We start from the raw sequence: 19,815 nt of genomic DNA on the forward strand, positions 1-19,815 counted from the left end.
TCCAATCAGCTGCCCCTGACCCTCCCGCCTCCTCCAATCAGCTGCTCCTGACCCTCCCGCCTCCTTCAATCAGCTGCTCCTGACCCTCCCGCCTCCTCCAATCAGCTGCTCCTGACCCTCCCGCCTCCTTCAATCAGCTGCTCCTGGCCCTCCCGCCTCCTCCAATCAGCTGCTCCTGATCCTCCCGTCTCCTTCAATCAGCCGCTCCTAACCCTCCCGCCTCCTCCAATCAGCTGCTCCTGACTCTCCCGCCTCCTCCAATCAGCTCAGCCTGACCCTCCCGCCCCCTCCAATCCGTTGCGCCTGACTCACCTTCTCCTCCAATCACCTGCATGGTCGCCTCTACATAGCCATATCCAATAAAGTCTGAGAGAACCGACGGCTTTGTCCAATCAGGTATGCGTCACTCTCCTGAGGTGCTGACGATTGGCGAGTCACTGAGTGACGCTGCGTTGCGGGCACCACCTCAGTGCGCAGGCGCGGTGTCTGCTGGAGGTTTTGACCTTTTCACCACTATTTTAGAATTTAACAGTTTCATCACAAAAGCAGAAATGAAATAAGAGACATAAACAGAAAATGCTGGAAAAGCTCAGCAGGCCTAACAGTATCTGTGGCGAGAAAGACAAGAGTTAACGTTTCGAGTCCGTATGATTCTTCTTCAGAGCCCATGAAATAAGAATGTTGGGAAAGCACAAAAGGCCATTCTGCCCATTGAGTCAGTCTTGTCACCTGGCAGGACAAAACATGGGATCAGATTTGGAGTTAAATCCAGATTGCTGGTGGCAAACAAATCTCCAGAAACTTCATGCCCTAGTAAAGTGGAAATTATTTTCATTTATTCATGAAAAGTGGACACTGCTGGGCTAGGCCAGCATTTATTGCCCATCCCTAGTTGCCCTTGAGAAGGTGGTGGTGAGCTGCCTTCTTGAACCGCTGCAGTCCATGTGGTGTAGGTACACCCACAGTGCCGTTAGGGAGGGAGTTCCAGGATTTTGACCCAGCCACAGTGAAGGAACGGTGATACATTTCCAAGTCAGGATGGTGAGTGACTTGGAGGGGAACTTCCAAGTGGTGGTGTTCCAAACTACCTGCTGCCCTTGTCCTTCTAGATGGTAGTGGTCGTGGGTTTGGAAGATGCTGTCTAAGGAGCCTTGGTGAATTCCTACAGTGCATCTTGTAGATGGTACACGCTGCTGCTACTGTGTGTCGGTGGTGGAGGGAGTGAACGTTTGTGGATGGGGTGCCAATCAAGCAGGCTGCTTTGTCCAGGAAGATGTCAAGCTTCTTGACTGTAGTAGGAGCTGCATTCAGCCAGGCAAGTGGGCAGTATTCCATCATGCTCCTGACTTGTGCCTTGGCGATGGTGGGCAGGCTTTGGGGAGTCAAGGGATGGGTTAGTTGTTGCAGGATTCCTAGCCTATGACCTTCTCTTGGAACCATAGTATTTATATGGCTAGTCCAGTTCAGTTTCTGGTCAATGGTAACCCACAGGATGTTGATAGTGGAGGATTCAGTGATGGTAATGCCATTGAGCGTCAAGGGGAGATGGTTGGATTCTCTCTTGTTGGAGATGGTCATTGCCTCGCGCTTGTGGGGTATAAATGTTACTTGCCACTTGTCAGCCCAAGCTTGGATATTGTCCAGGCCTTGCTGCATTTGGGCATGGACAGCTTCAGAATCTGAGGAGTCGCAAATGGTGCTGAACATTGTGCAATCATCAGCGAACATCCCCACTTCTGAACTTATGATGGAGGGAAGGCCATTGATGAAGCAGCTGAAGATGATTGGACCAAGGACACTACCCTGAGGAACTCCTGCAGTGATGTCCTGGAGCTGAGATGATTGACCTCCTACAACCACAGCCATCTTCCTTTGTGCTAGGTATGACTCGAACCAGCGAAGAGTTTTCCCCTGATTCCCATTGACTCCAATTTTGCTAGGGCTCCTTGATGCCACACTCTGTCAAATGCGTCCTTGATGTCAAGGGCAGTCACCCTCGCCTCACCTCTGTAGTTCAGCTCTTTTGTCCATGTTTGAACCAAGGCTGTAATGAGGTCAGGAGCTGAGTGGCCCTGGTGGAACCCAAACTGTGCGTCAGTGAACAGGATATTGCCAAGCAAGTGCTGCTTGATAGCACTGTTGATGACCCTTTCCATTACTTTACTGATGATCGAGAGTAAACTGATGGGGCGGTAATTGGCCGTGTTGGATTTGTCCTGCTTTTTGTGTACGTGACATACCTGGGCAATTTTCCACATAGCCGGGTAGATGCCAGTGTTGTAGCTGTACTGCACCACATCCACAAACATTTACTCCCTCCACCACCGACGCACAGTAGCAGAAGTGTGTACCATCTGCAAGATGCACTGTAAGGCTCCTGAGACAGCACCTTCCAAACCCAAGACCACTACCATCTAGAAGGACAAGGGCAGCAGATAAATGGGAACACCACCACCTGGAATTTCCCCTCCAAGTCACTCACATCCTGACTTGGAAATATATTGCCGATCCTTTACTGTCGCTGGGTCAAAATCCTGGAACTCCCTCCCTAACAGCACTGTGGGTGTACCTACACCACATGGACTCCAGCAGTTGAAGAAGGCAGCTCACCATCACCTTCTCAAGGGCAACTAGGGATGGGCAATATATGTTGCCCCAGCCAGCGAAACCCACATCCCATGAATGAATTTTTTAAAATCTGAGGTTGTGAAAGGTAAAATGCAAGTGTTTTCTTTCTTTAACAGTTAACAATATTTTAATTTTTTTTAAATTAATGTTAATAATTTTAATATGAAATAGGTTGGGACTCTCCCCAAGGCTCAGTTTCAATTATATAAAAGTAAACATAGAAAATAAGAGCAGGAGTAGTCCATTCGGCCCTTCGAGCCTGCCCCGCCATTCATTATGATCAAGGCTGATCATCCAACTCAATAGCCTGCTCCCGCTTTCTCCCCATATCCTTTGATCCCTTTCACCCCAAGAGCTATATCTAACTCCTTCTTGAAAACATACAATGTTTTGGCCACAACTACTTTCTGTGGTAGTGAATTCCACAGGCTCACCGCTCTCTGGGTGAAGAAATTTCTTCTCATCTCTGTCCTAAATGGTCTACCCTGTAACCTCAGACTATGACCCCTGGTTCTGGACTCCCCCACCATCGGGAACATCCTTCCTGCATCTACCCTGTCTAGTCCTGGTAGAATTTTATAGGTTTCTATGAGGTCCCCCCTCATTCTTCTGAACTCCAGCAAATATAATCCTAACCGATTCAATCTCTCCTCATATGTCAGTCCCACCATCCCAGGAATCAGTCTGGTAAACCTTTGCTGCACTCCCTCTATAGCAAGAACATCCTTCCTCAGATAAGGAGACCAAAACTGCACACACTATTCCAGATGTGGTCTCACCAAGGCCTTGTATAATTGCAGCAAGTCATCCCTGCTCCTGTACTTGAATCCTCTCGCTATGAAGGCCAACAAACCATTTGCCTTCTTTACCGCCTGCTGCACCTGCATGGTTACCTTCAGCACCTGGTGTACAAGGACACCCAGGTCTTGTTGCACATTCCCCTCTCTCAATTTATAGCCATTCAGATAATCTGCCTTCCTGTTTTTGCCACCAAAGTGGATCTCACATTTATCCACATTATACTGCATCTGCCATGCATTTGCCCACTCAGCTTGTCCAAATCATACTGAAGCATCTCTGCATCCTCCTCACAGCTCACCCTCCCACCCAGCTTTGTGTCATCTGTAAATTTGGAAACATTACATTTAGCTCCCTCATCTAAATCATTAATATATATTGTGAATAACTGGGGTCCCAGCACCGAACCCTGCGGTACCCCACTAGTCACTGCCTGCCATTTGGAGAAAGACCCGTTTATTCCTACTCTGTTTCTTGTCTGCCAACCAATTTTCTATCCATCTCAATACACTACCCCCAATCCCATGCGCTTTAATTTTACACGCTAATCTCTTATGTGGGACTTTGTCAAAAGCCTTCTGAAAGTCCAAATAAACCACATCCACTGGCTCCCCCTCATCAACGCTACTAGTTACATCCTCAAAAAATTCCAGTAGATTTGTCAAGCATGATTTCCCTTGGGTAAATCCATGCTGACTCTGTCCGATTCTGCCACTGTTTTCCCAGTGCTCAGCTATTAAATCTTATATAATGGACTCTAGAATTCTCCCCACTACCGACGTCAGGCTGACTGGTAAAATACTGCAGATGCTGGAGATCTGAAATAAAAACAGAAAGTGCTGGAAAAACTCAGCAGGTCTGGCAACATCTGTGGAGAGGGAAACGGAATTAATGTTTCAAGTTCAATATGACTCTTCTTCGTAAGCCTTCAGAACCCCAGTTCCAAAGAAAAGTCATATTGGACTCAAAACGTTAACTCAGTTTCTCTCTCCACAGATGCTGCTGGACCTGCTGAATTTTCCCAGCATTTTCTGATTTTATCCCAGTTTCAATTTCTAGGTCTGAGCTTGTCAGATTAAAATCAGGGTAAAAGTTTCCTGTTCCTGATCCGTATTCAAGGGACCCTGGCCAGTGGGGCAAGCATGGACCTTGGGAGAGAATAAGACTGTGATGCCCCAAAGTGATTGTCTCGCTTCTGACAATGATGCCAAGAAACACAGATGAAGACTGACCCACACTCTAGTGAGACACTGGGCGATGACCTTCCAATAAATTAATGTCCTAATATAAACTTCACCTTCTGGAGAGGAGCAGAATCATAAATGTTCCCAGCACACGACAAGGCCATTTGGCCCATCTGACTGTGATGGCTCTTTGACTGAGCTGTCCAATTAGTCCCACTCCCCCAGTTCTTTCCCCATAGCCCTGCAACTATTTCCTTTACGAGTATTTATCCAATTCCCTTTTGAAAGTTTTGACTGAATGTGTTCCACCGCCCTTTCAGTCAGCACATTCCAGATCAGAACAGCTCACTGCATAAAACAATTTCTCCTCATTCCCCCCTTCTGCTTCTGGGAATGGTAGAGGTGGTGAAGGGAGAGGAGATGGGGTTAGGTGGGATAGGAAGGAGAGAAGGCGAGGGAGAGAAAGGGGAGGAAGGGAAGAGCGAAGGGAATGAGAGAGGTTGGGAAGGATGGCAAGAAGGGGGAGGAGCAAAGGTCAAAAGACAATGGAAAAGAAATACCACCCGGCAACTTGAGATAAGAAATGAACAGACCACCAAAACTGAATTCACAGCTACAGTTATTCACAGTTTATTTGTTACAGGAAGTTTGGAATGCAAAGATGGGCTTACATTGAGCTCCAGGCCATGGTTGAGCCACTGTTAGTTCCTTACTGTGACAGTCAGCAACCACATCCAAGCAGCAACACAGAGACAAAAAGGGTGGGTGGGGAAAAGAGTGAGAAATCAGTGATGACAGAGGACAACCCTTCTCAGTTGTTGGAAGCACTGTTGTGGATGTGGTGGAGCTGGTGGGGTGCAGGGGACGGGGAAGCACAACATAGCCACAAACTAGCACCACTCTTAGCTCCTTGACTAATAAAAAATTCAACGAGACAGCCTCTGAATTTAGGGGTTGCACATTGTGTTCTGAGCTTCCTCGCCTGAGCAATGTGGTCAAGGATTGTTTTATCAAGATGAGTACAATAGATCTTTGATTGTGATTTAGAGATTACAGAGGCATTCAGCCCATTGTGTGAGGTGCCAATGCCATTTTTAATACTGATTTACAACAATACAGTGAATTGCCTGTCTAACCTCTCTCACTTATTCCCTAAAAAACTCCAGCCCATTAGTGATCCACTGTTCAAGCTGCTAGATAACTCCAACCACAACTACAACATACAAATTAGGAGCAGGAGGAGGCCATTCGGCCCTTCGAGCCTGCTCCGTCATTCAATAAGATAATGGCTGATCTGATTGTGGCCTCAACTCCACATTCCCACCTACTCCTTATACACTTTAACTCCCTTGTCAATCAAGAATCTAACTTAATTTTAAAAATATTCAATGACCCTGCTTCCACTGCTCTCTGGGGAAGAGAATTCCACAGGCGAACAACACTCTGAGAGAAAAAAAATCTCCTTATCCCATCTTAAATGGGAGACCCCTTATTTTTAAACTGTGTCCCCTATCTCTAGTCTCCACTATAAGGGGAAACATCCTCTCAGCATCCACCCTGTCAAGACCCCTCAGGATCTTATATGTTTCAATAAGCTCACTATAAGATTCATTTAGTTGTTAGTGCGTGACTTTTCTGACTTCTTCCTTCATGTTAATTTATTCACTCAGTATCTCGTTAATGTTCCCCATTGAGTGTTGGTGTGGTGAGCTCACTTCAAATAATCTGAGTGGTCAGAGACGTACACTCCACAACCTAAACCGCATGGTGTAACTTCAGGTGGTTCTTTAGTGCGGAGTTCAGTGAGAGGGCTAAGGGTTCACCTGCAATTGTTTGTCGGGCTTTCTAAACCCCAGTGTTTTTACAGCCTAAGAAGCTCGGGAATAAATGACTGATCTGGTATGTCCTGGACAATTGGCCAGTGCTTCATTGATATAGAAGTCAAACCAACTGCAGTGTGTAGGTGATTGATACCAGAAGGCCTGAACACTCAGACTGGTCAATAGAATTCAGTGGGTTTCAGTATAAATTAAGAATATATAAGATGGCTTTTTTGTCAATAAAGTCTCAGTCTTCAGGTGTCAGGCTTTAGTTTAGTTCTAGATCTTGCATTAGCAGTAATAAGAGTTCCAGTGAACATGAAAGGGTGAATTTGTAAATTGGAAGCTTGCATCTTCAAGAGAGAGAGAAAGAGAAGGTTGACAGAAGCCAATATCACACAGCTATATCAGCCAGATACAAGCAGTTAAAAGTCTGTCACTTTGATCAAGGCAGGCAATAGTTAAGCCAGTTAGTCCCGATCCAGGCAGCAGTGTGGAACCTGGATTTATCCAGGAGCAGAGGATCCAGGAACAATGGATATCTCAAGAGACAGAGGTTCATCACTTTGAGATCTTAGAAGATCAACACTGTCCTCTCTGAATTATTATGACGCAGCTGAATGGCCTTATCAGCTCCATGAACTTTTTCCTTAATGAACCCAAACTATTAGTTTCTTATATACACAATGTTGAAGTGCAGCTAACTATGATTCTAAGGTTACTAAACAATTGTTAGTTCATGACTTGACTGCCTGACTTCATTGGTAATTGACAAGGGTTAATTGATTCCCTCAGTAGTGTGTGTGGATACTGATGGGGTTTGGCAGTGTAAGTGTCAACATAATCCAAACTGGTTGATGTAATTGGCAACTTTAGCCATCATTAACTTACAGCAACATAGACTGTTATGTAGTATTAAGCAGGGCTCAAAGGGATGAATGGCCTTCTCCTGCTCCTAAATCCTAAGTTCCTACATAGAACTTACAGCACAGAAACAGGCCATTCGGGCCAACTGGTCCATGCTGGTGTTTATGTTCCACATGAGCTTCCTCTCACCCCGCTTCATCTCAGCCTATCACTATATCCCTCTATTCCTTTTTTCTTCTTGTGTTTATCTAGCTTCCTCTTAAATACATCTACACTATCCCCCTTAACCACTCCCTGGGTAAAGAGGTTTCTCCTGAATTCCCGACTGGATTCACTAGTGATTATTTTATCCTTGATGAGGAGTTAAGTGAAGAGGCTAAGGGTTCGTCTGGTCCCCATGCTGAGCAATTTTATCAGGTTATCGCCAGTGTTCTTACATCCCAAAGCTTAACTTTGCTATGCCTATAAAAATTGAATCCTAAATTGAAGACAGCTAAAACTCTTTTCACTGCTAGTCTGCAACAAAGGTACACTGTGCGATGTTGAACCCAGGCAAAACTGCCTTATTGTAATTCTGAAACAGAGTTTAATGCCCAGTCAGTGATAATTCTACAGCCTGTCGGATAGCATTGAAAGCGTTTAATTGGTAAGGACATTGTGCCATTTCCGGGTCTGTCCCTTGAAGTGACCAAAGAGTTAATTAAGAAAATTGATGGTTGAGCTGTGTTTGCTGGGTCCTGTTCAATCTGAGCCGATATAAGAAGGACTCCAACACCAATTAAACGAAATGCACGGAGGAGCGGCTTCACACTTTACTGCTCACACTCACTATGAAAATTGGCTCCAATTGTACAAATCCAACACAAGTCACTAGAAGTAAGAGATGGGGAGGAGGAGGGAGGACCCAGATGGGGGAGAGTGAAATAGGGTTGCAGGAGATGCAAAGGACCCACTGAGCATGCTCAATAAGCACAGTGCATGATGGGAAATACAATTCTTCACTAGTGATAACTGAGAGTTATATGCTGCCATGTTTCCCCAAGCACATATATATACTTTTTTTCTTTTAAGAAGCTATATCGTGGAATTCTTCTGATCTTCATACTTGCATCTGCCCTCTTTCTGTGTCGTTCTTCATTTCTTGGCTTTGCCCTGAGCTGCCACAGCGGCCATTGCTGCCTTCACAGTCTCCTCGTCTCCCAGGAACTGCATGGGCTTCACCGGCTTCAGGTTCTTGTCCAGCTCGTACATGATGGGGATTCCTGTTGGGAGGTTCAGTTCCATGATGGCTTCCTCGGACATGCCTACCAATCAAAGAACAGACCAAATCATTAGGAACATAGGAATTGGAAGGTGCCCCTCGAGTCTCTTCCACCATTCAATTCGAACATGGCTGATATTTACCTGCTATAGGAACATAGGAAATAGGAGCAGGAGTAGGCCTTTCGGCCTATTGAGCACGCTTTGTCATTCAAACAGATCATGACTGATCATCTACCTCTATGCCATTTTTCCCCACTATCCCCATAACCCTTGGTGTCATTAGTATCCAGAAATCTATTGGTTTCTGTCTTGAACAGGCTCAATGATTGAGCTTCCACAACACTCTGGGATAGAGAATTCCAAAGATTAACCACCCTCTGAGTGAAGAAATTCCTCTGCATCTTAGTCCTAAATGGTTTGTTTCTTATTCTGAGACTGTGTCCTCTGGCTCTAGACTCACCAGCCAGGGGAAACAACTCATCCACATCTACCTTGTCACGCCCTGTAAGAATTTTGTATGTTTCAAATGAGGTCACCCCCTCATTCTTCGAAATGTTAGAGAATACAGGCCCAGTCTCCTCAATCTCCCCTCATAAAATAATCCTGCCATCCTAGGGATTAGTCTGATAACCTCCGTTGCACTTCCTCTATGACAAGTATGTCCTTCCTTAGATAAACATAGAAACTAGGAGCAGGAGTAAGTCATTCGGCCCTTCGAGCCTCCTCTGCCATTCAATATGATCATGACTGATCCTCTATCTTAACGCCATATTCCTACTTTCTCTCCATACCCCTTGATGCCCCTAATATTCAAAAATTTATTAATTTCTTTCTTGAATATACTCAGTGACCTGGCCTCCACAGCCTTCTGCGGTAGAGAATTCCATAGGTTGACCACCTTCTAAGAGAACAAATTTTTCCTCATCTCAGTCCTAAATAGCCTGCCCCATATCCTGGGACTGTGGCCCCTGGTTCTAGACTCACCAACCAGGGGAAACATCCTCCCTGCGTCCAATCTGTCTAGCCCTGTTAGAGTTTTACATGTTTCAATCTGATTCTCCTCTTCATTCTTCTAAACTCTAGTGAATATAGGCCCAGTCGAACCAATCTCACCTCATATGTCAATCCTGCCATCCCCGGTATCAGCCTAGTGAACCTTTGCTGCACTCCCTCTATGGCAAGTATATCCTTTCTTAAGTAAGGAGACTAAAACTGTACACAATACTCCAGAATTGGTCTCACCAAGGCAATGCCATGGTTCTGCAAGACTTAATACTTTATCCAACAAAAATCTATCAAACTAAGTTTTGATTTTTTTTTATTCATTCCTGGGATGTGGGCATCACTGGCTAGGCCAGCTTTTATTGCCCATCCCTAATTGCCCTTGTTCAGAGGGCATTTGAGAGTCAACCACATTGCTGTGGATCTGGAGTCACATGTAGGCCAGACTAGGTGAGGACAGCAGATTTCCTTCCCTAAAGGGCATTAGTGAAATGGTGGGTTTTTTAACAACAATCGGCAATGGTTTCATGGTTGTCATCATCAGACTTTTAATTCCAGATTTTTACTCAATTCAAATTCCACCATCTGCCGTGGTGGGTTCAAACCCAGGTCCCCAGAGCATTACCCTGGTTCTCTGGATTACTAGTACAGAGACAATACCACTATGCCACCACCTTTCAACTGACCCTCAGCCTCAATAAGCTTTATCAGAGAGAGAGTTCCAGATTTTCACTACCCTTTGTGTGAAGAAGTCACCCCCTGAACAGCCTGGCTTTAATTTTAAGGTTATGCCCTCTTGTTCCGGGAATAGTTTGTCCCTAAGATTTAATCATCTCAAACACCTCAGTTAAATCATCCCTTAATCTCCTATACTTAAATGAATACAAGCCTAGTCTAGCAAACCTGTCCTCATAAAGTAACCCTCTTAGCCCTGGTATAATTCTGGTAAATCTACGCTGCACCGTCTCTAAGACCAGTACCAGTACATCCTTTCTGAGGTGCAGTGCCCATAGCTGAATGTAGTTACTCCAAATATATTCTAGCCAGAGCTTTATACAGTGGAAACATAATGTTCTCCCCTTTGTGTTCCAACCACCAACCACCATCCCCCCATCCGCTGTCACATGCTAACAGCTAGCTGGAGCCAAAGGTGAGAGCTGGGTGAAGGTGAGGACCAGTACAGAATGAGCCACTTCAAGGAGTGCAGCAAGCCTGTCTTTCAGAGGTGCTACCCCTCCCTTACACCTCTTATATGAAGCCTGCCAAAAACTGGCCTTATCCAAGGAGTTCAAGGAAGTATTTCAAAGAGGTGATCTCATCTACACTGGTACATCATGCAAGAGATAAAGGCTAACATTCCATTAGCCTTAGAAGTTCTTTATTTTTTACCTACCTACATACTGCCAATTCTGTATGAATTAACAAATGAATGTGGAATTCTTCCTGGCTTTCTGACAAGTCCATGCTATACCTGTGGCATAGTTGCCACAGCAACACACTGACACATATGGCAACCATACATCAAAGCAAAATTCTGCAGATGCTGCAAATCCAAAATAAAAAAAGAAAATGCTGGAAACACCCAGCTGATCAGACAGTTCTGATGAAAGGTCATCGACCTGAAAGGTTGACTCTGTTTGCCTCTCCACAGGCGCTGCCTGACTTGATGGCAAACCATAATTCCACACACACATATGCACCGAAACCTGAGTTATCATTTAACTGCTATAACATTAAAAGTTGTTTTTTTTTTTAAAAAGTTGTAACTAAAAGTTCAACCAAACTGAGTTCATTGTATAAGTATTTAAGAATTCAAGTTCTAACTGAAATTGTCACTAAGTGAAGTAATGGCCTAATCAGCTTGTAGCCATGCAAAGCCTGGGACTCAAGTATTGAACAGGCCAAGTTAGAGCAACACAATTGCAGATCATTATCCAGCTCTCTGCTTTAGGATGCTATGATAGAGCCTTGGAGGCCGACCGGATATACAAGCCCACAAATACCCTCTCCCGTAACTGTAGAAGCCAGAGAAATGGTACAAAGAGCTAGGAGCAACCCCCACGTGATTTAAGGTCCATATAGGTATAGATTTTCTGAATTGGGACTTTAGTTATAGTGTCTTTCATGATCGGATGACTGAAAGCTCTTTCCAGCCAATCAAGTACTTTCTAAAGTAGGGGAAAGCAGAAACTAATTTATGCACAGCAAGCTCCCACAAAATGAAGTTTGCTAATGGCCAGATAATCTGTTTTAGTGATGCCGGTTGAGGGATGAATATAATCCAGGACACCAGGGAGAACCACCACCGCCCCCTTGCTCTTTTTTGAAATAATGGTATTGGGTCTTTTATGTCCACCTGGGAGGGCAGACAGGGCCTCAGTTTTAAGGTCTCATCTGAAAGAGAGCATGCCCAACAATGCAGCACTCCCTCAGTACTGCATTGGGAGTGTTCTGTACTCAGGTCTCTGGAGTGGATTTTGAACCTATTAAAGATATCAAGGGATATGGGGATAGTGCGGGAAAATGGCTTGAGGCAGAAATCAGCCATGACCTAGTTGAATGACGGAGCAGGCTTGAGGGGCCGAATGGCCCTACTCCTGTTCTCATGAACCTACAGGCTTCTGATTTAAAGGTGAATTCCCACCAAACTAAGCCATGGACACAGGTTCCAAGCACCAACGAAGCAAGAGCAACAGCATGGCGCCCCAAAGTTTTATGACCACATGGAGCTAGTTTGTCAGTTTATTCTCAGTCGGGCCGGGGGTGGGGGGGGGCTTTATGTTGTCGGTGCATGCCCACTGGAGGAAGAGGGGACAATCTTGCTTCCATCAGCATCTAAGGAGATTTTTACTCCATCGGTTTCGTGAGCCAGCGCAGTCGGGCAGTGGTTTAGAACATTATTTTTTTTAAAATTTACATTGAAAATTATTCCTTGATATATTGTGCTTAAAATCATGAGAGGTCTGGACAGAGTAGATAGGGAGAAACCATTCCCATTAGCGGAACAATCAGGAACCAGAGGCCACTGACTTAAGGTGATTGGCAAAAGAAGCAACGGCTTCGAGGAAACTATTTTTTAGGCAGCGAGTGGTTAGGATCTGGAATGTACTGCCTGAGAGTGTGGTGGAGGCAGACTGAATTGACGCCTTCAAAGAAGATTGGATAAGTATCTGAAGAGAATAAATTTATAGGACTATGGGGAAAAGGTGGGAAGTGGAATGAGGCGAGTTGCTTTTACAGAGAGCCAGCACAGACATGACGGGCCGAATGGCCACCTTTTGTGGTATTGAAGAGCAGTAACCTGGTGCAGTTTGATTAATATGAGTGAAATTTAGCACAAATAAAGCTTCTTTTAATGACTGTCAGTCCGCTACCTGTGAGCAACCCAATTTTAAATAATTAAAAATGACTTTGATAACCTGACAGAATCCATGAGTTTGCAATAATCTGGTACAGTGGTCAAATTACACGGAAAATCTTTGAAGACATTGCCAATTGGGTCCCGGTTCAATCAGCTTCTGAAGTGATATTTTTAAATTATCACAATAACTTGGGGAAACTCAATTTGCTCTGGATCTAATTTATACTTGAAATTCCTCAATCTTTGGCACTGGTTTGGCCGATAGCACATGGATTATGCTGAAAAACACAGTGCAATTTAGCCCTTGAGTTTAAATTTACGTACAATCACACACAGCAGCTCAGGCCTTTATTGAAATACCCACGACAATTTATTGGCTGTAGAATGTCCCAAAGTGTTTCACAGGGCCATTGTCAGACACCAAGACACATAACCAGATACCTGGACAAGTGACCAAAAACTTGGCCAAAGAGGTAGGTTTAATCTAGTGATTTAAAAGAGGAGAAATAGGGAAGTGAGAGGTTTAGGGAGGAAATTCCAGAGTTTAAAGGGCCTGAGGGGCTGAAGGTATGCCTGCCAATGGTGGAGTGATAAAAATCAGGGATGCTCAAGAGGCCAGAATAAGAAAAGAACAGATATCTTTTTTAAAATTTATTCTTTCATGGGATGTGAGCGTTGCTAGGCCAGCATTATTGCCCATCCTTAACTGCCCTTGAGAAGGTGGTGGTGAGCTACCTTCTTGAACTGCTTCAGTCCATTGGCTGTAGGTACACCCACAGTGCTGTTTGGGAGGGAGTTCCAGGATTTTGACCAGCGACAGTGAAGGAACGGTGATATATTTCCAAGGCAGGATGGTGAGTGACTTGGAGGGGAATTTCCAGGTGGTGGTGTTCCCACCTATCTGCTGCCCTTGTCCTTCGAAGTGGTGGAGGTTGTGGGTTTGGAAGGTGCTGTTGAAGCAGCCTTGGTGAGTTGCTGCAGTTCATCTTGTAGATGGTACTCGCTGCTGCCACTGTGCGTCGGTGGTGGAGGGAGTGAATATTTAAGGTGGTGGATGGGGTGCGAATCAAGCGGGCTGCATTGTCCTGGATGATGTCCAGCTTCTTGAGTGTTTTTGGAGCTGCGCTCATCTCAGAAGTTTGTGAGGCTGGAGGAGTTTACAGAGTTAGGGAGGGCTGAGGCAATGGAGGGATTTGAAAGCAAGGATAAGAGCTTTAAAATTATGGGGTTATGGGACCAGGAGCCAGTGTAAGTCAGGAAGTACACAGATAATGGGTGAACAGGGTTTGGTATGAATTAGGAAATGGAGGAGCTGAGTTTTGGATGAATTTTATGGAGAGTGGAAGACAGGAAGCTGGACAGAAAAGTTTTGGAATTTTTTTGTTTTTTCATGGGATTTGGGTGTAGCTGGCAAGGCCAGCATTTGTTGCCCATCCCTAATTGCCCTTGAACTGAGTGGCTTGCTGGCCATATCAGAGGGTAGTTGTTCAATTACATTACTGTAGATCTGGAGTCACATGTAGTCAGACCAGGTAAGGTCAGCAGATTTCCTTCCGTAAAGGACATTGGTGAACCATATGGGCTTTTACAACAATCAGTGATAGTTGTCATGGTCACCATAACTGAGATGAGCTTTATATTCCAGATTTAATTAATTGAATTTAAAATTCCACCAGCTGCCATGTTGGGATTTGAACTCGTGTCCCCAGAGCATTAGCCTGGATTACTAGTCCAGTAACATTACTGCTACATCACCGTCGAATCCAGAGGTAACAAAGACCTGGATGAGGGTTTCAGCAGAACATGCGAACAAACGAATTAGGAGCAAGAGTAGGCCATTCATGCCCTCGAGCCTGCTCCACCATTCAATAAGACCACGGCTGATCTGAAGATATCTCAGAAGACAAGCTGAGATGGGCAGAGACGGGTGATGTTGTGAAGGTGGAAGTAGGTTACCTCCGTGATGTTGACAATATGGAGGATGGAATTTCGGTTCAGGGGCAAATTGGAGATGAAACGCAAAGCCATGGCCGTCAGGTCTGCTCATTGTAAATGCAGGAAATAAAAATCAACACATGACACGAGGCCAGGAACTGATACCTTCCAGATGTTTGACAATCCCCCTCAGGCTATTGCCATGAGCTGCAATGAGCACCCGTTTCCCAGCTTTAATCTGCGGCACAATCTCCTCGTCCCAGAAGGGCAGGGCTCGGGCGATCGTATCCTTCAGGCTCTCGCAGGCGGGAAGCTCGTCCTCAGACAGGTCGGCATATCGACGATCCTAGGGGAGCAATCATACCTTTAGCTACCAAGAATTGTACAAAGCACGGGCATGTTACTTGTAAAGGGGGAGCTGTGCACCAACTCATTTTAATGGCTTTTTTGATCAAAGTCATATGGGCCTTTGTTTAACGTCACATTTAAAAGGGAGCATCTCTGACAGTGTCGCACTCCCTCAGTGCTGCACTGTTTGTCAGTGGGGATTATGTGCTCAAGCCTCTGGAGTGGGGCTCAAACCCACAACTGGTTCAGTGGCGAGTACGCTCCCCACTGAGCCACAGCAAGAAAAAGGCTGCACAGCATGTCAGAGATAAATTGCTGGTCATTCTGAATGGAGAAAGTGGATGCAGAGATTGAACCTCTGTGAGACAAAGAGAGATAGAGAGACAGAGACATGCTGCAAGAATGATGTGTGAAGCTAACTGAGTCTCCTGCTGCTCCAATCCCAGGTTGTGGTTTTATTCTGAGAGGTTCACATTGGTAGAAATAGGTTTGTTTTAAATGTGCGACACAGGAAAAGGCGGGGGATGGGAGACTTTAAAATGCAGCTGAAGGAGGCAGGAGACTGACTTGGTTCTATAAGGTCAGGAATTGCTTCAGTTATTCTGTTGTAGTGGAACCACAAATACATTTTGTCCATCTTTGTTTCTGTCTTCTTTTGTCTGTCTCTGTCTCTCTTTGTCTCTCTCTTCTTCTCTGTTTTTCTCTCTGATTGTTCTTCCCTCCATCTGTCTGTCTTGTCTGTCTCCCTCTGCTTGTCTCCTCTCTCTCTCTCTCTGCCACCTTGTCTGCCTCTTTTTCTTCCTACACCAACTTATATCTTTCTGTTTTTCTGTCTCTTTCCCCCGTCAGTCTGTCTCTTTTTCTGTCTTTCACTTTGCCTCTATCTGTCTCTCTCTGATTTGCTATCTTGCTATCTGATTCCTTTGATCCCCATCAGTCTGTTCATTTGTTGATCTTTGTCCCGCTATCTCTCTGTCTTTCTCTCTCTCTGAGCATCTCTATCCCCCTTTGTCTCTTTAGCTGTCTTTATTTCTCCAGCTGCCCCAATCACCCCAATATCCAAGGGGTGTCACCTGGGGTTGGGGGGGGTGACGATATGGGGAAGGGGGTCCCTGATTACTTGACCCTGACCTAATAAATCAGAGTGGCAGGGATGGCTGTTGAAAGGAGGTTTAACTGTGTGTCTGTTTGTGAGTGCATGTCTAAGTGACATACACACAATATGAGTATACACACTCCTGCATTCTCTTACAGAATTTATGTGAAATATATAGAAATTTGAGTTACATATTACTTTAGGAATTATTTTAAAATAATATAGAGCAAAAATGCAATGTTAAATCACATTAGCAATTTTAAATATTGTTAATTAATGCACATATTTACTCTGTATTGCATGTACACACAACGTCATGTAGAGAATCATCAATATTGCACATTCACTGTGCAATGCATAGATACATCATTTTTAATGTTAATGCGGTGTGCATGTTTCCTGATCGTATTTATGGTGAGCAGAATTGAATTTCAGAACAGTTTGAAAGAAATTCATTTTTCATTATAGGAAACTGCACCAAATAGGAACACTTTTAACACATATTTAATATATATATATTTAGTATGTGTGTATATATTATTTAATACATGTATTATTTAAAGTATATATTAGTTAAGGTATATAAAATGTATACATGCAGTATTTAATATATGAATTAACATACTATATAATATACTAATATATCAACATATTACTTTACATATATACACATACATATACACATGTTATTTTTTTCTATTCATTTACAGGATTTGGAAATCATTGACAAGACTGCTCATTATTGCCCCAACCCTAATTGCCCTCGAGAGCTGCCTTCTTGAACAGCCGCAGTCCATGTGGATTACAGGTTTTCATAGCAGTTTGGTGCAATTTCACTGTCGCTGGGCCAAAATCCTGGAACTCCCTCCCTAACAGCACTGTGGGTGCACCAACACCACATGGACTGCAGCGGTTCAATAGGGCAGCTCACCACCACCACCTTCTCAAGGGCATTTAGGCGATAAAAGCTGGCCCAGCCAGCGGAGCCCACATCCCATGAATGAACAAATAAAAAACTGAGTTGGCTCGCTAGGCCAATTCAGAGGGCAGTTAAGAGCCAACCACATTGCTGTGGGGGCTGAAGTCACATGTAGGCCGGACCAGGTAAGGACGGCAGATTTCCTACCCTAAAGGGCATTAGTGAACCAGATGGGATTTTAAAAAAAAACTACCTTGTAATTCCATAGTCACCATCACTGGTGCAAACTATTTTTATTCCAGGTTTATTGAATTGAATTTAAATACCTCCAGCTGGAATGGTAAGATTTTGAAGCCATGTCTCCACATTATTAGTGCTAATTCAGTAACATACCATGCTAGTCTATTCCCATTGCATAGATGTTAACTGTATGTATTATTTAATGTGTGTATATGTGTGGCTTTGACCTTGCTGATGATGGAGTAGAAGTCATGGTCCGATTCCATAGGAGGCGGGGGGACATCGAAGGATCTCCTCCAGATCTTCACTTGCTGCTCTCCGTGCTTGGCCGCCGTCTCCGCCTTGTTGAGGCCGGTCAGACCCCCGTAGTGCCTCTCGTTGAGCCGCCAGGACCTGACCACGGGCAGCCACATCTGATCGATGCCTTCCAGCACCGCCCAGAGGGTGCGGATGGCCCGCTTCAGCACCGAGGTGTAGCAGATGTCGAACTGGTAGCCGGCTTCACTCAGAGCCCGAGCCCCTCTGGCCGCCTCCTGGGTGCCGGAGTCGGACAGATCGGCATCGAACCAGCCGCAGAAGCGGTTCTCCTGGTTCCAGGTACTCTCACCGTGCCGGATCAGAACCAACCTGTGAGCAGCCATCACCAGAAGATTAAAGCAGATGATCCCTGCGTCTCTCTTATTCCTTTTCTCCTTCCCTTTTATTTCCTCCCTCTGTTTATTCCTCTCTCTGCTGCTTTTCTCCAGTGGCTCTCTCTATCTCTCTATCTCTCCCTCTCTCTTGCTCTCAAGCTGTGCTGTGCTGTCCGCGATGATCCGCATCCGCTGCCGAGTGGAGTGGAAGCAGACAAAGTGCACGTAATGAGGGCACAGCGACCTTCAGCAGCAGGATGGAAGGATGTACCCAATTTACCGGCGAAAAGCTGGATCCAAATGTATAAGCCACCACTCCCCTTTAGTAAAACCTGAGGGGAAAAAAAATGGATCGTTTTCAAATGTTTAATAATGTATTTGGGGGGAAAAAAAAAAGTTCTTTGTTCTTCTGAAGCTGCTGACTGCTTACCAGGGGCCACCAGAGTAGAGAAAACCAGAGATGGACTAGCCCTACAGGACAGGGGAGACTTCCTGGAGCATTATAGTATTTTTAATTTATTACTTTTTTCATGTTCCTGGCTAGGCCAGTGTTTATTGCCCATCCCTAATTGCCCTTGAGAAGGTGAGTTTCTGCAGTGCAGATGGTACACATTGCTGCTACTGTGTGTTGGTGGTGAATGGGGTGCCAATCAAGCGGGCTGCTTTGTCCTGGATGGTGTTAACCTTCCTTCTTCTACATACCTTCCTCTCAGCCTGAATGCTGTCTTGTTTATTATTAGCCACCATCCTTTTCAGTGGGAATCTCTTTCAGTTGAGTTGTTCTGCCCCTGGCATTGCACTGTCTTGGGTACCTTTCCCACATGACCAATATTTACAGGACAGACAATGGGTGCTCACTGTAAGGGAAATTAATGATATATCCAGCCTGGTCCTATTGCACCAGATGTCCACTCACACACAGTGGACCTTTGCCAGGACTCCATGCATTGCCTTCAGAAAAAACACCACACTGCCAATGAAGTACTTTTCAAAGTGTCATCACTGTTTTAGTATGGGAAACATGGCAGCCAATTTGTGCAAAACGAATTCCACAAACAGCAATGAGATAATATCCAAATAACCTGCCTTCGCGATACCCGTCAAAGGATAAATATTGGCCAGGGAATCGAGGAGAGCTCCCCTGCTCATCTTCAAGTAGAGCCATGCAATGTTTAACAGCCAGGGCCAGGCAGGGAAATCATGGGCCCTGGTGCTTTTCCTGTTTCGGGGCCCTTTATTTACCAAAACCCCACCACCCCCACTGCTCAAGCCCACTTTAACCCTCCCTCTCAATCATACATGATATTTTTTCCTCTTTCCAGATTCACCAAACAATCACAGAAAGGTCCTAGTAAAAAGATAACACCATCATTGGCACCTGGTTACAGATATCATCTGATATATATGCAGCATGGGTCATTAATATTAAGAGCAGCAATGACATAATGCAGTGTCAGTTTGTGTGCACCCTATAGGTGATGACTATTAAAAAACCAGAGAATACAAATTTTACTTTAACAGCATTGTGCAATATTATTAATTTGACAGGAAAACATCCCATTCGTTATTTATAACACTGTGCAGATGATAACATGGATTTTGGTGACTGCCTCAGCCCTCATTAGCGTGCTCTGCACATTGCACCAAATGAACACAGTGACAGCAAATTCTTATTTGGGGAAAGATTCAATATTTCCAACCCAGCTAAACTACACAAGATCT

At 44.8% G+C, this 19,815-nt stretch overlaps 1 protein-coding gene and 1 long non-coding RNA gene across 2 annotated transcripts in view; both read right to left on the reverse strand.

The window, feature by feature from the left end:
* Positions 1 to 5,212: 5,212 nt before the first annotated feature.
* The window catches only part of LOC144694527 (uncharacterized), a 59,107-nt gene continuing 44,504 nt past the window's right edge, over positions 5,213 to 19,815 (reverse strand). The window contains exon 2 of the long non-coding RNA XR_013579769.1: positions 5,213 to 5,640. This is a non-coding gene — a long non-coding RNA (uncharacterized LOC144694527). The remainder of the gene's footprint in view (positions 5,641 to 19,815) is intronic.
* Positions 8,076 to 18,342, reverse strand: pgam1b (phosphoglycerate mutase 1b). Its single transcript, XM_078565056.1, has 3 exons — positions 17,689 to 18,342; positions 15,024 to 15,204; positions 8,076 to 8,601 (listed from the first exon to the last, which is right to left on the reverse strand). The coding sequence occupies exons 1-3, from the start codon at positions 18,100 to 18,102 to the stop codon at positions 8,432 to 8,434; spliced, it is 765 nt and encodes a 254-aa protein (XP_078421182.1). The 5' UTR covers positions 18,103 to 18,342; the 3' UTR covers positions 8,076 to 8,431.

Source organism: Cetorhinus maximus, chromosome 20 (genome assembly GCF_964194155.1).
Source record: "Cetorhinus maximus chromosome 20, sCetMax3.hap1.1, whole genome shotgun sequence".
NCBI lineage: Eukaryota > Metazoa > Chordata > Chondrichthyes > Lamniformes > Cetorhinidae > Cetorhinus > Cetorhinus maximus.